Raw genomic sequence first — 16,368 nt, forward strand, 5'->3', positions numbered from 1 at the left:
CCACAACAGTGAGAGGCCCGCATACCAAAAAAAAAAAAAAAAAAAAAAAATGCAGTAACAACAACAACAAAGTCTCAAATAATCTCCTTAGAAAGAAGTCAGAAGATAAAAATCTATGCAGTAAAAGGAAGTTAAACCCACTTTTACCTTTTCTAGCTTCAAATTGAGAAGTTAGAATTTTCTCTTTGCTCCTCGCCGGTAATAGACTATCTATTCAAAGAATTACCCTGACCTCATCTCTTTGACAATTCACTGCTGGTTTCACATGTTCAATATTACAAACAATTCGATTTTCTAACATGAAAATTAGAGGTCACGATAATAGCACATGTAGAACAGCAGCTAAGGAACCTGTGTAGGAAAGCATGTGAAGATAGGAGACAAGTTCTTTCTTCCAAAAAGTAGAAATATTAAATATTAAACATGAGGTGACCTCCTCCTACCCTCAGTGTGGTGTAAGAACAAATGTTAAATCTTTCATACTTGAGATTTTAAAATTGAGTAGCTTTGAAATGACATAATGAGGGTGTTCTAACTATGAATGTATGTGTCTTTCCTTATTGTTTTCACCTCAGATATTATCCAAAATTATAACACGTGGTGGACACTCTTACTCTACGCTAAGCAGCATTTTTAGCACAAGTATTACCTCATTCTCATAACTTTTCTATGAAGTGAGTACTATTATTATGCTCATTTTCAGGGGGCACAGAGAGATTAAATAACTTGTCAAGGGCCACACAGCTGATAACTGAGGCAGCTGGATTTGGACCCATTCAGTCTGGTTCTAGAGTCTGTATGCTTAACACAAACTAGCACCAAACTATACATTTTAAATTCTTAATTTATAGTGTCACTTGTGATCAGTATCAATACTGCATGGTAGCTCACAGAATAGTTTTGAGCTTGCTTTGTCATAATATTTTATATGTAAAACATCAATTTAAAAAATTCCCCCATAATTAAATGAATATCTAGTACTTGATCCTGAAAATGTGACATAGACCTTCACGATAAAGCAATAAAAAATTTCCATGAAGACAATAAAAAGTATTATTCATGATGGAATCTTCTCTTTTATGGGCATGATGATGAGACACAACTACAGATAAAATGTCACACTCCTCCACTCCTCAAATTCAGGAGGAGTGTAAGTGACTATAAGCTGCAGTGGTGCATGTATTTGGAGAGGAAAGGGTGAAGAATGGTTTAAAGACCTGGCTCAGGAGGCATCAGAGTTACTGATACAGAATCCGGGCATTTCAACATACCGCTGTGTCCTTTAGGACTTAAGTTCCTCCATTTTCCTGATCTATAAACTGGGAGAATAATGGCTCATACCTGCTAGAGTTTCAGTAAAGATTACATAATACAACATATATAAAGCACCAAGCAGATGCCTGTTTTGTAAGACACGCCTTACCTACATGGACTCACAATGAAGTTCCTTCACTAAACTCACATACACTTTTCAGAATCTGCCAAGTTGTCTTTTAAAAACTGCTTGCCCAACTTGTTAGCAACAACTCTGAAAGAAGGAATTCTCACAATTATCTTCTATCCTGGATGCATAAAGCCCCAGGAAAGCATATGGTATTATACAAACATTAAATAATAATACGTTCTGCTCTGCTTACCAAATTAAATCAAGTTCTAAATGCAGCACATGCAGAGTAAAAATGGCTGCCGATAAGAAGAAATTTTGGTGTTGAAATTTGTGTTTCTGTTACATAAAATGTTGTAGAATGATGTACCAATGGAAGAATGGAAGGAAAACTTGGAATATGGATGAAATTTTTAAAAATACTTTCTTCTTTATATATAAAAACATAGATTAGTGGTTATAATATTTATTTACTCGCTGTGTGAATTTAATCATGTAACAGATTCTCTGTGACTGACTTTATCTGTGAAATGGACATAATAATGATACTTAACCTTATAGGTTTGTGATGAGAAAAATTAATTAATGAATAAAATATACAGAGTAGTGGCTTACACAGAGTAAGTGCTTGACGTTAGCTATAATTATTATTTCTTCTACTTATGTTACACTTTCCACAGGTATTTTATAACGCAAGTATAAATTGGTTATTTTATAGCATCATATCTCCCCTTCTACCAACTTTGTCAATAAATAAAAGGGATGCAGCCAAAATGAAAGTGGGTATTGGAGTAATTATGATGGTGATATTTCACTTTCATAAATTCTCTCTTAGTGAGGATTGGAAGTAAAGAAAAAGAAGCCTCTAAGTTACTGAAATAGTTATTTGCAAAATACTTTTGTTGACTCAGACCAAATTACTCATATTTTACAGACATTTCTGAAACAATTCTCTGTTTTGAGGCTTTTGACCTATAGCTAATAAAAGAAGATTGTTTTTAAATACTCCATGATCTAGGAGCTGAGCCAGGGAATTTACATGAGCTATTTTATTTAATCTTTGCAAATCACTATGAGGAAGTTTATTAGTTTTCTATTGCTATAACTCATTACCACGAATGCAATGGCTTAAAACAATACAAATTAATCTTCTTGCAGGTCTGGACATCAGAAGTCAAAAATCAGTTTCTAAACTGGACTAAAATCAAGGTGTTGGCAGGCCTGCTTTCCTTCTGGAGATTCTAGGGGACAACTTGTTTCCCTGCCTTTTCTAGTTTCTAGAGGTTGACTGTATTCTTCTGCTTGTATCCCCCTTTCTCCATCTTCAAGGCATATCACTCCAAATCTGCTTCCGTTTTTATATCTTCTCTCTCTTACGTTGATTCTTCTGCTTCCCACCTATGTGGATCCTCAGATTACATTGGCCCACTTGGATGATCCAGGATAATATCATCTCCCCATCTCAAGATCTTTAATTTAATCACATCCTCACAATGCCTTTTAACATGTAAATTAACATGTTCACAGAAGATGGGGATAGGACATAACATCTTTGAAGGCAGGGGATTATTTTTCAGCCTACTGCACGTAGATAATATTATACTCATTTTGTGGATGAAGAAAAATGTAATAATTATTAACTCCATTAATACACTGAGAAACAAAAATTCAAAAAGGTTGAATAATTTACTCAAATTCACAAAACCAAAACGTGGGCACCAGCATACTAATGTAGGTCCTTTTGACCCTAATGCTGTTTCCACTACACAATTCTGCCCCCAAAGTAGGAAAAAAAGATAAAGGAAGGACTCCCTCCTTAAGGGTAAATTTTTTTTTCATTTTCTTTATGAGTTAAAAATATTTATTAAATATATATTGAATAGCTACCTACATGTAAGACCCAATTTTAAGTTCTGGGAAAAAATATGAATCAGACCAAATCAGTAACTGTTAGGTAATCTCATATCTTCCCATATATTTGAATACTTATAACTCTTAAATCTATATCTACAATCCTGACCAAATTCAACTACCTAAGTGATAGCTCCACTTTTATGTTCAATAAACCTTGTCAATTTGCCATGTCTGGAACTGAACTAGCCTTCTCTACCTCAGGCAACAGCACCACCATATTTCCCTCCCTCAGCATCCTTTAATCAATAATCAAATACCTAAACTGTCTCAAAAATGTTTCATAATTTCATTAACTTCTTATTTTCCTTACCCCCAGACTTCTAACTGGTATCTTCATTTCCATTCTTGCATTGCCTGAATCTAATCTCCATACATAAATTGGCATGATCTCTTTAGAAAATAAATTAGATTATATCATGTCCAGGGCAAAATACTTCAATATCCACTGCATTTATAATAAAATCCAAATTTTTCATGCTACACAGTGTTACCACATACCTTGCTCTTTTTAGGACATTTGTGTGCCTGTTGCCCCGGCATAACTAGTAATAGAGCCTCCTTTCACTCTTAAACTTGTTCATTTGGATGACAAATTACATGGTCACCATATATATAGGGCTCTGTGTTATCTTTCCTCTGCCTAAATTTCTTCCCATAGCCAAAGTATCTCTCGGGACTCAGTGAGGTCTGTTCTTAAGTCTCCACTGTAATTATTTTTCTTCAAAATCTAAACCAAAGTGTTTAATCCTATACCTAGTTGTTTTATTTGTTGAATGTTTGTTCTTACCATTAGACACCTCAGTCTACATAGTACCTGGCGCATGGTAGGTGTCCACACATATTTATTAAAAGATTAATGACTAAACAAATATGCCATATAGTCAGAGAGTTATATAAACATGCAGTATAACATTTAAATAATACAATACAAACTAACACAGAAGAGAAGGAAGTTACTTCTGTTTAGAGAGAAAAGAGTTTGACTTCACAAGGGGAGGAAGCCCAATCAGTGTTGACGGATAAAAAACATCATGCTATGTGAATCAAGAAGCTACGAGAAAAGATTTCTAACCAGAAGGAATGTCATTTACAAAGACAAAAAGATTTTAAAACAGTGTGATTATTCAGGAAACTCAAAGTAGCTTCTATTATTAGAGTGTACAGTCTTGCATAAATGATATATTAATGCCATGAATCCCTAAGGACAAAACCTAAATTATGGAGAAGACTGCAGGAAATATAGAGAAGAACTAAGAAATTCAAAACTTAGTTTTGTTTTCATTTATAGTGCTAGGATGATTTGAGAATGTCTATTGCACATTTAGCTCACCTTATTAATTACAGAAGTTCTTAGATAATTAAATCAGTTTTTGAAGAGTGATATTTCAAACTTCATTACTGTAAAGAATCCACTCAATTGTGACTTTTCCATGTGATATTCACAAAATTGTAATACACAGTCCATAAGGAAACTATATCAAGACTTACGGTACAGAAAACTCAACTGGGCTTTTCCCTCAAATAATTTTTTCAGTTTGCATTTTAAGAATTTTCTCAAATTTCTTCTTTGGGTGATGTATTTTTATTCACTCTCAGATTGTAAAAAGAAATAGGCTAAAACTACTGGATTAACATTTTGGCATTTATATTATACAAATACTAAAATGATCAGATCTGTAGAATTTATAGAACATCAGGTCATATTTTGATGTAAATAAGAGTTGGAATAGTGAATCAAAACTCATCTCAGACCCATTTATCTTGGTACAGAAAATTGTAATGGTTTCTTTGAACTTAAAATATGCACTCCAAAGTTGCACACTGGTGGACTACAGGATGTGAAAGCTTTGTTTGGCTCCCAGGGTGTTTCAAAAGTTTGAGCCAAGGTTTAAATTTAGAGAAAAATCCAGAATTCTGGCCCTTCCTGAAAGTTTTGAAGATCTGCTAACTCTGGTGGAAAAAAAACATAGTCCCCAAGAGGCAAATAAATGTTTTCTACTTCACACAGAACCATCTCCTTCCATCACCCCAGGTACTGAAATCCACACCACTCTCCTAACATAAGTTATATGACTGAGACCTTGTGCCAGACAAAAACAAAAAACAAAAACAAAACCAGAAACAACAACATAAAAACAACTATTAAAGACCAATCGAGAGTTATCAAAATGTCTAGAAAAATGTTTAGAATTTGATCATTTATAATTCTGAGAATTGAACGTACATGCTATGCTGACAAAATCATCTAAAAATGGAAACAACTCAAACCTTCAATCTTTTCCTTCTTGAATTTTGTTAACTAAACTATACCTAAACAGCAACAAAAACAACAACAAAGCCAAGCAAATCCAGTATAACAATTTTTCCTCCTGACCAATAAGTTATTTGTTTTGGTATCTGGTCAATATAACATAAACAGCACAGTACAATAACCCTAAAATAAATAAATAAATTATGAGATTGATCTGTGGTTTGAATGAAAATACCTCCCTATAATATATCTTTCAATATAGCAAATGTAATTTATTTTATTTAAATAGATTAAATACCCAAACTGTTCTAGATTTGGAAATATAAAGGCAGAAGTGATGGGCACTTACCTTAGCTATCTGGACACACCAATTAAGCAAAAGCTGGGATCCAATGTTATCCTTGTGTTCATGGACATAATCCAACAGGCAGCCATGGGGCATAAGCTGTGTAACCAGCTGAATGGTTGGGCTTAGACACACACCCAATAACCGGACTAAGTGTGGATGGTCCATACTTGCCATGATCAGAGCTTCCTAAGAGAAAAAAATATAACACCATTATTTAAACTCAAAGTTTATTACCATTATAGTTACTTGCCCTGTACTAATGGTATTGATAATGATTTTGAAAATGTACTCTCACTCAATGGAATCAAAAGTGAAAAGACATTATTGTAGCTATTATATTTCTAAAGTGGTTTAATTCAAGTGAAATTAAATGAAAAATAGACTATACAAAATGGGAAGTATTATAGAATAACTGCATATAAAATTAATAGCAGTATTTTCTCTTTTGTAATATGAATAATATTAGATTTTATTTACTGCCAAGTAAGTTGAAATTGAATCCTAATTTATACTGTAGATTTTTAATCTTTGATCTTTGGTTCTAGAGTCCAATAATCTGTACAAATGCACTTATTTTTATAAGGTGGCTCAGTTACAAATAAGGAGATTCAAAGTTAACTCATTCATTATTGGCGTGGATTCAGACAGCATACACAGGTATAATTTATAAATTATAAATATCATTATAAACAATTACAAACAATATGCCTATTGTGAATTTATGCAGAAAAATAAGCGTTTTAATAAGACATTTTGCTCCATAACTTTGCTTTTACTCAAATTTATTTCATTTTCAAAATTATAAGTGATGTTTATTCATAGAACCATAAAATGTGAGAGCTAGGCGAGATTGTACAAATTTGTGTACTCCAATTTTGTCGTTTCATGAAGTGATAAAACAGTTCTAACCTCTTTTTCATAATCATAAAGGCAGCTTTGCTTAATGGAGATAAAGTGTGGACATATGATGGTTATTTAGCACATCCTAAAGTTAGTCTTCAATCAACAGTTATTTTAAGTATCTTTAGTCCAATTTGAAACTGATATGACCTTATACACACACACAGAGTGGGTCACACATCCATGGAAATTTATTATCAATCAGTTACCTATACGCAGGTATGAGATTGTTCATTGTACTATTCTTGAATATTTTTTGTAACTTTGAAAAGTTTCAAACAAATACTTGAAGACAGAAAGCTATATTGAGCTTCTCTTTAAGACAGCATGGAAGATTGATATACACATTTACCTCCATTTCCTCTCAATTCTACCATTTTAACAACAAAGTAATTAATAAAAAGCCAGAAACTGATAATCACAAGAAGAAATGAGGATGGAATGCTAAAAGTAGGAAGTGGCTTACTAGTAGTAACTGACTTAGCAAACATAAGAAATCTGAAGCCTAACTTAGTAGGGGGAAAACTGAAAAGAAATCCAATTTACCCCACTCATTTACACACCAAAGTCTCAGTAGTGTTACACCACAAACCACTATACATAAACGGAGCAGGAGGGACTGACATCATCAGGATTTTTTCAAAGTCCATTTAGGATGCACTTAGACTACAGATCTCCTTCTCCCCTTCATCCTTAGGAGAGGCTAAACCAAAGGGATTGTGGACTGAATATCAGGCAATGGAAAGAGAAATACTCTGGTGAAAATAGTAAGATCATGTAAATTTATATATGGTGAAAGATGGGGCCACGCTCCAGTTTCTTCTCCCAAATGGAGCTGTGACTTCAAACTTCTGGAAGTTTTGTTTAAACCTCAAATTCTACATCCAGCAAAATTTGAACCAAGTGAGTAAACATACAGACATATCTGTTCTTAAAAACGATTATCTCACGTTTCCTTTCTCTGTTAGATGTGCTCATTTAATAAAAGGTGGAAGGCAGTTAAAAAAGTACATTTAATTGAGGAAACAAGGAAATGACAGAAGGGATACTCCAGAATAAAAGCTATACAGAAGCCTGAGATAGGAGCCAGTCCAGACTGGAGTAGGACATATTGCTCTGGAAAAGATGATGCAAGAAGATGGAATTGATAGAAAACCTAATGAGTTTAAAATGCATTAAGAGTATACATATTTTCCTAGCAGAATCTGAACATCAAATTAGTGATAGATACACAGAAAACTAAGCAAAAGTAAAATAAAGAAATGAATTTGAGGTTTTACCTCAAATTGTGTTTTCACAAGATACACACAAGAAAAAGTCATCATAATTACTATAAAGCAGTGGTCCTGAACATTTTTGGCACCAGGGATCTTTTTCATGGAAGACAATTTTTCCATGGACCAGGGGCGGGCAGGGCGATGGCTCAGGATGATTCAAGTGCATTCCATTTATTGTGCACTTTATTATTATTACTTTGTAATATATAATGAAATAATTATACAGCTCACCATAATGCAGAATCAGTGAGAGCCCTGAGCTTGTTTTCACTTGCCACTCACTGATAGGGTTTTTTGTTTTTGTTTTTGTTTTGTTTTTTGTTTTTGCGGTACGCAGGCCTCTCACTGTTGTGGCCTCTCCCGTTGTGGAGCACAAGCTCCGGACGCGCAGGCTCAGCTCAGCGGCCATGGCTCACGGGCCCAGCCGCTCCGCGGCATGTGGGATCTTCCCGGACCGGGGCACGAACCCGTGTCCCCTGCATCGTCAGGCGGACTCTCAACCACTGTGCCACCAGGGAAGCCCCACTGATAGGGTTTTTATATGAGTCTGCAAGCAATTGATTTATTATAGTCTCTGTGCAGTCAAACCTTTCTGCTAATGATAATCTGTATTTCCAGCTGCTCTCCAGCGCTAGCCTCACTGCTTCAGCCCCACCTCAGATCATCAGACATTAGATTCTCATAAGGAGCATGCAACCCAGATCGCTCACATGTGCAGTTCACAGTAGAGTTTGTGCTCCTATGAGAATCGAATGCAGCCATTGACCTGTAAGGAGGTGGAGCTCAGGCAGTTATGCGAGTGATGGGGAGTGGCTGTAAATACAGATGAAGCTTCGCTCGCTCACCCACCACTCACTTCCTGCTGTGTGGCCTGGTTCCTAACAGTCCATAGACCACTATAGTTCTGTGGCCTGGGGGTTGGGGACATCTGCTATAAAGCACAGCTGCAGCTGGGAGTCGTTATATAAGCATAACAACATAAATATGAAACATTAATATAAGCAAATATCATATGACTATATTGGAAAATGAAGAAAAGGAAGATATATTTCTGCAAGGTGGTGATGGGAAGGAAGTGAAGTACATTCCTGTTGTTCACAATGAAAAGTTAGTATATGCATAAAACTGAAAAATCAAGAGTTGACAGTATAAGCCTATTATTTAGATAGAGAGTTAAGTAAAAGAAGAAATTGCTGAAAATTGAAAGTGATTACTTTGGGCAGTGTAAAATGGGGGCAGGGAAGGAAAAGAGTGTCACTAGTGACTGCTGTCTTTCACCATTATTAGCCGTGTAGGACATTATTCACTTTTAACCTCCACTACTATTTGAGTAGTGTTGAGTTCACCTAAGCCTAAATATTATTCATAATTATGGGGTAAGTCTGATGGAGTATATAGATTTTACTGGATCCAGCCAGGGTCTTACGTGAAATATAACACTTTATTTTTTGAAGAAGGAAGGGTGGGGCAGTATGAATACGTGTCCAGAGAAGGGAGAGATATAATGCTAAACAGAAGAAATAAGCTGGTAAGGGGGTTTCAGCCTAACTCAAGGCACATTATTTTTGAGGCTTTTGTGGGCAGAAGCTGAAATTGTTGTTTTTCAGGTGGCTTCCAAGTAGATTAGGTCTTCCAATTCCTCCTTCCCCAGCAGCCCCAGGGAACCAGATGAGTCAGAGAACAAAGGAGAGCACTAGTTTCTCTGCCTCTTTGCTGAGCCCACCACCACTGCAACACCTTGAGAACTGGCAGCCCAGGAACCACTGTCCTTACCTCCAGCAAGGACAGTGTTATCCTCAGGTGGTACCAGTCAAACGGTCCCAAGGTAGGACCTCGCGGTGGCTCAGAGAAAAAAGAAGCTCCACATGGAGACCAGAGCTGGTGAGAAAAGACACTGTAGATACTACAGGGTGACTGCAACTGGGAGACTGTTGTGTAAGATCATATGAGATACGCAGCCCTTCCCAAACTATTCGGGAAGACTTCCACGGAAGTTGGGAGTTTCTGCACAATTAGCAAAGCCAGAAATTTGAGTTATTGCTACTAATATGGCTCTATTTGGATCCATGAGGTGGAAACATTTTGGTTTTGCTTCCTGTATATTTCAGTCAACATTTGAAATAAAGCAAACTAATGTAATTATAAGGAGAGTACAAATAGAAACGTTAGCCAAGTTGCATTATCTATTATTTAATGTAGTATTTTTACTAACTAATTAAATAGTAATTAACATTAATAGTAAAAGCATAAACCAGAGGGTTCCTTCACTGAATTATGACATGCACACATATAAATATAGACACCAACAAATAAGCAAAACATAATTAAATTAAATATCTAACTCAATCAAGTACCAAATTAGATATTTAATTAGATATTAAATATTAGATAGCTGATTAAATTAAATTTATGCTAATTGCATTCTCTCTATTTCTCTTCTAGTGGCTCTAGTTTTTCATGTCCATCAGATCGACCCAGGTTTATCACTATAAGGGTAGCTTTCCAAGCCCCACTCCCAGATAATCAAGTCTAGAAGTAAATCAGAATCAACATTTGTAGCAAGCTCCCTAGGAGAAATTACTGTAGGAAACATAGAACTTTGAGAACCCCTGGAATATCTGCATCAAATGTATGTCTCTATCATCCATTGCAAAGGAAGTAACATGCAACAGTTGTTTGATCCTCATTGTAACTCTAGGAAGCAAAGGAGGCGGCCATTCTCAGCTGTAACATAAGGAAACCAAGGTTGAGCAGAATTACCGCCCCAGGTCATATGATGTGTAGGCAGCAGGATCAGTGTTAAGACTCGGGTTTTCTGATTCTTAGTACAGTGCTATTTCTTAGGACAGTAAACATACTGTTACTTTAAAATTTCCATTCTATCAGCACTTCGAACTGTAGATGCTTATCTAATTAACAAGAAGGCAGCACCAAACACCTGACTTTAGCCATACTTGAGTGAATTGGGTCAAGTTATATTGATACTTTAGCTCCTGAGGAGCAACTCGAGCAACAGATTTGCACCTACAGGTAAACTGCCATCACTTACAATATGCTTTCAGAAAAAGCCGAAGAAAATATATTTCTCTGATTTCCTGTGAGTATTATTTGGTACAGGCCATTTCCTATGATATAGAACATGGTGAAATTTAAGGTAAAAGAAAGATTTTAAGGTATTTCAGGCCTTCTTTTTCAGGACGAAATATATAAACAAATTTTTTTAATTTTACAACTCAAGGAGTAATGATATTTCCATTCTAAATATGCATGTGAAAAGTTTACATCAGAAGAGTGTAAAAAAGTCGCATGAAAGTTCTCTTTTAAAAAATCTATTAGTAAGTCCTGGCAAAAAAGCTGGGGTTGTATTAAGGAAAATTGCTCATCACACTACAAAGAGTATTTGAAACCAAATTGCAGAGTATTTGCATAACAGTTCTCTTTTTTTGAGAAAGAAAAGATGAACACGACACTAATTGTAGGTTTTATTTTTTCATAAAGGAAATAGCAGATGGCATTTTTGGGGGATAGGGGAAGAAATAAAGAGAAGAGAATGTGGATTCATTTAGAGTGATGAGTAAGATGGAAAGGGAAAAAAATTCAATATTTTAATAATGGAGTGTTAGGTTTCAATAAATTACTCTATGTTAAAATTAATAACGTCCTTTGTTACCTATCTCTGTGTGGGGCCTATGGAAGCAATTTTGGAATCTTTGCTGCTGTCACTAGAAAATGTCACCAAAGACCACTGGAATACATACAAGTTGACGGGAATATTATCTATTTTTCCAGAAATGAAATTATTTTCTGTCTTTGTTTTCCCTTTTGCTTTACAAAATTTTTCTTGTAGGTGAATTAAATAGTTTTCTCATTGGACAGAGAGGAAGGCTGTAACAGGTGCTATACTGAAAACTCTAAAGCAGAAACATTTTTCTTTACAATGAGTTCTGGTTTCAATAAGGACATTTTTTTTAAACTATCAAGGGATGACCAGGGCATAGATAAAACGCTCTGAAGCATGTGTGCCACTATTCTCTAGCCTATGCGATTTGTATCTCTATTTCATTCTGAAGGAAAGACATTTCTGTACAATAATAAAAGTGAGCAATACCATTTGTCACACTAAGGCATCATTTTGCCCAGCCTTCAGATGTTACACCTTGCCACTTAAACTTGTTTTCTCACTCATGCTGGTTAGTAGTTTCACAAAAAGAAAACAACAAAAAACAAAAAACAAAAAACATATGGTCATTGAAAACTTATGGGCTATTTGGTTTTTGAAAAATGTTAACTTTAGCCAAACTTTCACTGTTTCATTATGTCTATGGACCATTAATTCAATACCCTCCAGCTGCAAATGGGGAAAATCTCATTGCATCAGGTATAAGGAAGAAAATAAAAGGGGGATAGAGAAAAAGAAAGGATAAACAATTAACACAGGCATATAAAATTGTGCTTAATGAAACTGTCAGCAGACTTGTGAATGCTTAAAACAAATGCCTCTCCTAAAGATAGAGGGGGTGATGATGATGAAGAGAACAAAGAAGATAACAGTGATGGCAGTGATGAAAAATGAGATAAAATTATTGGTCCATAATAATGTTTTACACATCTGTTTTGCTGCAGATGGTACCCAGATAATAAAATAAATGAAATCTGCATCTGTTCCCTCATGTCTAGAATAAATAATAATTTACTAGTGCAAGTAGGTGAGCAGTAATTAGACTGAATTAATATGCCATCAGTTTAAGTGTGTCTACATTGCTCAGTGGCACTCCTTTCCAATCCCTGGTATCATTTTTGTGAACTTGAACAATCAAATTAGGATCCTTCTAACTTTTGGAGTCAGCAGTTTTCCATCTCTGTTCTCCATCATTCACCCATTTGCTGGCTGAATTTTAGATCTACATATTACTTAACAATGCTACACAATTAAGACCTTTGTGAATAATTTTATACAAAGTAGAATTTTACTTTCTGACTGTGTTTTCTATCTTCCCCTTACCCCTAGTTATACTTAATTTCCCACTATCCTTATTATATTTTCCTATCCTATAGTATACATTTATTCACTTAAAATATTTATTGAGGACCTGCTATGTGCCCAGCACTGTGACTGAAGCTTCTCTATCCTCATGAAGCTTTCATTCTCCTGGGAGAGGCAACCAATATACAGGAAAACCAAATAAATATAAAACAGATGTATAAATAAGTATAAATTGCATTAAGGGTTATGAAGAAAATAGAGTATTGCAATAGATAATAAAATGGTGGTGGCAGAGCTACTTTAGATAAAGGTAGTCAAAAAATGTGCCCTGAGATCAGAATTATGAGAAGTCAGATAGACAAATATGAAGAAAGAGACTAAGAGCTTGGCAAATTTTGGAAGCTCTGAGAATACCCATGTCTGGAATTTAGGAAGGGCTGCAATGGCATGAGATAAGATTGGAAATGTAGGTAGGGGCCAGACCATGAAAGGCCTCTAAGTCATGGAAAGAAGACTGGATTTATTTTTAATAATTTAATTTTTTAATGCCTGCTTTCTGTTCTGCTTCACTTATCTCTCTCTTAGCCTGAACTCCAATGTTAACTATTATAATAAAGCATTTACCACCATCCTATAATTTTCCCGCCGATATTCCCATTTTGACACCCCTTGGCCAAAGACAACTCCCACCATTTGAATTCTCAAACTTTCCAATGTTGTTAGAGAAAAGCATAGATTTGTGGAGATTTGTCAAATCTCCTGACTTGATCCTCCAAAAACAGCCCTTGGTTTTAGTTTTTAATTTCTTATTGACTCTATTACATTTATTATGACCTGTATCTCTGAGCAGGAAAAATCAACAAAACAAAACAACACTTTCTACCTTTCACAATATTTACTCTGTAAAATGTGCTCTTGACATCTTTCCATTGTGTCCCTTTGGATAATTTTACCTTTGTTTATCTCTAGTATGACTTTATCTTCACACCATATTGGCACATTCACTATACCCCCAAGTATATTTAGATGTCCTATATTCTAAAAATGAAAGTTCCTTCAATTTTTCCACTTCTCTACTTTGAGAATATTTACAATTATCATTGGCTATTTCTTCATTTTATAGTCCTTCACTCCTTAGGGGTCTAGTTTTTCTGCAACTTTCCTGCATTCTAACTATTCAAAGTACTCTTGAAAAAGTCACCAGTAACCTCCTTATTACTAGTCAACAGGTTATTCCCTCATTCTTAACATTTTCCTGAGATTCTGCATGCTTTTACCTCACTGACCACCATTCTCTTTTGAAAATCTCTCTGTGATTGATGATAGCATTTTATTCTATCCTGAATCGTCAGTCTCTCTGAGTATTCTTATTACAGGTATTGGTACCTGCTTTTCCCTCCCATACCTTAAATGTGGAAATGCCATCATAGCTTTGTCCCTAATATTCTTTGCTTTCGTCTGTAACCTCTTGCATCCTTATATCTTATAACTAAGAAATATGACAGAGTTATCAGAAACACATGGAGTCAACTGCAGAATTCTGTGGTTTCTCAGGTTTAATAACATTGTTATTTAAAAGATGGAAAGCAAAATCTATCATGACCCTATCCAAAATATCTGTGCAAAATATCTGTCAACATATCCGGACATGAAAATTATGCTGTGCCCACATTCCAACCATTCTTTTCAACTCCTGTAATTTCAACCATCATCTCTGAGCAGAAACTAATAGGTCTTTATAGGTATAGCTCCACTATCGTGGTATCTATTCCATTTTTATTTGACTTATTTGTTAAATGTCCACCATCTCTAATGATTTCTCTGAGAGTAGTAATATTAGCTGATAATGTTATCAAACTCTTGTAGAGTGTATGGCTCTTAGTAAAGGGGCAATGCAGTTTTATTAATAAATAAACAGAATTTGTATTATATTCCCCCCTCCCATCCTACCTCATCTCAGGAATCAACTCATATTTCAAGTGCCTTCTGGTCATCCTGATACAGATAAACTACTGGATATCAAATTTAAGACACAAAGTAAATTTCTCGATAAAAGGTTATCTGCTAACTTTACCAATTTTGTAAATGTCAGAAACATTTTCTAATTTGGATTTTAAACCTTGGATTCATATTTGGCATTGTCTTTTCTAATGTTTTCCATTCCACTCCATATCCAACACTGTGCCAAGTCCTATTTATTATTTATTCCAGTGTAGCTCAAATCTGTATCCTTCCATGTATGTTTTTTTATGCAGCAGGTTCTTATTAGTCATCAATTTTACACACATCACTGTATGCATGTCAATCCCAATCGCCCAATTCATCACACCACCAGCACCACCCACCCCGAGGCTTTCCCCTTTGCTGTACATGCGTTTGTTCTCTACATCTGTGTCTCAATTTCTGACCTGCAAACCAGTTCATCTGTACCATTTTTCTAGGTTCCACATATGCGTTAATATACTGCTTCCATGACCTGGCTATTGTAAATAGTGCTGCAATGAACATTGGGGTGCATGTGTCTTTCTGAATTATGGTTTTCTCTGGGTATATGCCCAGTAGTGGGATTGCTGGATCATCTGGTAATTCTATTTTCAGTTTTTTAAGGACCTTCCATACTGTTCTCCATAGTGGCTGTATCAATTTACATTAACACTAACAGTGCAAGAGGGGTCCCTCTTTTCCACACTCTCTCCAGCATTTGTTGTTTGTAGATTTTCCAATGATGCCCATTTAAACAGGTGTGAGGTGATACCTCATTGTATTTTTGATTTGCATTTCTCTAATAATTAGTGATGTTGAGCATCTTTCCATGTGCCTCTTGGCCACCTGTATGTCTTCTTTGGAGAATTGTCTATTTAGGTCTTCTGCCCTGGATTGGGTTGTTTGTTATTTTAATATTGAGCTGCATGAGCTGTTTATATACTTTGGAGATTACTCCTTTGTCCATTGATTCATTTACAAATATTTTCTCCCATTCTGACAGTTGTCTTTTCATCTTCTTTATGGTTTCCTTTGCTGTGCAAAAGCTTTGAAGTTTCATTAGGTCCCATTTGTTTATTTTTATTTCCATTACTATAGGAGGTGGATCAAAAAATAGCCTGCTGTGATTTATGTCAAAGAGTGTTATTCCTATGTTTTCCTCTAAGACTTTTATAGTTTCCGGTCTTACATTTAGGTCTCTAATCCATTTTGAGTTTATTTTTGTTTATGGTGTTAGGGAGTGTTCTAATTTCATTCCTTTACATGTAGCTGTCCAGTTTTCCCAGCACCACTTATTGAAGAGACTGTCTTTTCACCATTGTATAT

General features: G+C 35.3%; 1 protein-coding gene across 5 annotated transcripts in view; it reads right to left on the bottom strand.

Annotated features, from left to right (window-relative positions):
• ERBB4 (erb-b2 receptor tyrosine kinase 4) overlaps positions 1–16,368 on the bottom strand; it is a 1,129,074-nt gene that overhangs the window by 167,618 nt on the left and 945,088 nt on the right. For all 5 annotated transcript variants that reach the window (XM_055089875.1, XM_024124587.3, XM_028481564.2 and 2 more), the window contains one exon: positions 5,899–6,084. In XM_055089875.1, coding sequence (XP_054945850.1) covers positions 5,899–6,084 — 186 coding nt within the window. The remainder of the gene's footprint in view (positions 1–5,898; positions 6,085–16,368) is intronic.

The sequence above is a fragment of the Physeter macrocephalus genome, chromosome 2 (assembly GCF_002837175.3).
Source record: "Physeter macrocephalus isolate SW-GA chromosome 2, ASM283717v5, whole genome shotgun sequence".
Taxonomy (NCBI): Eukaryota; Metazoa; Chordata; class Mammalia; order Artiodactyla; family Physeteridae; genus Physeter; species Physeter macrocephalus.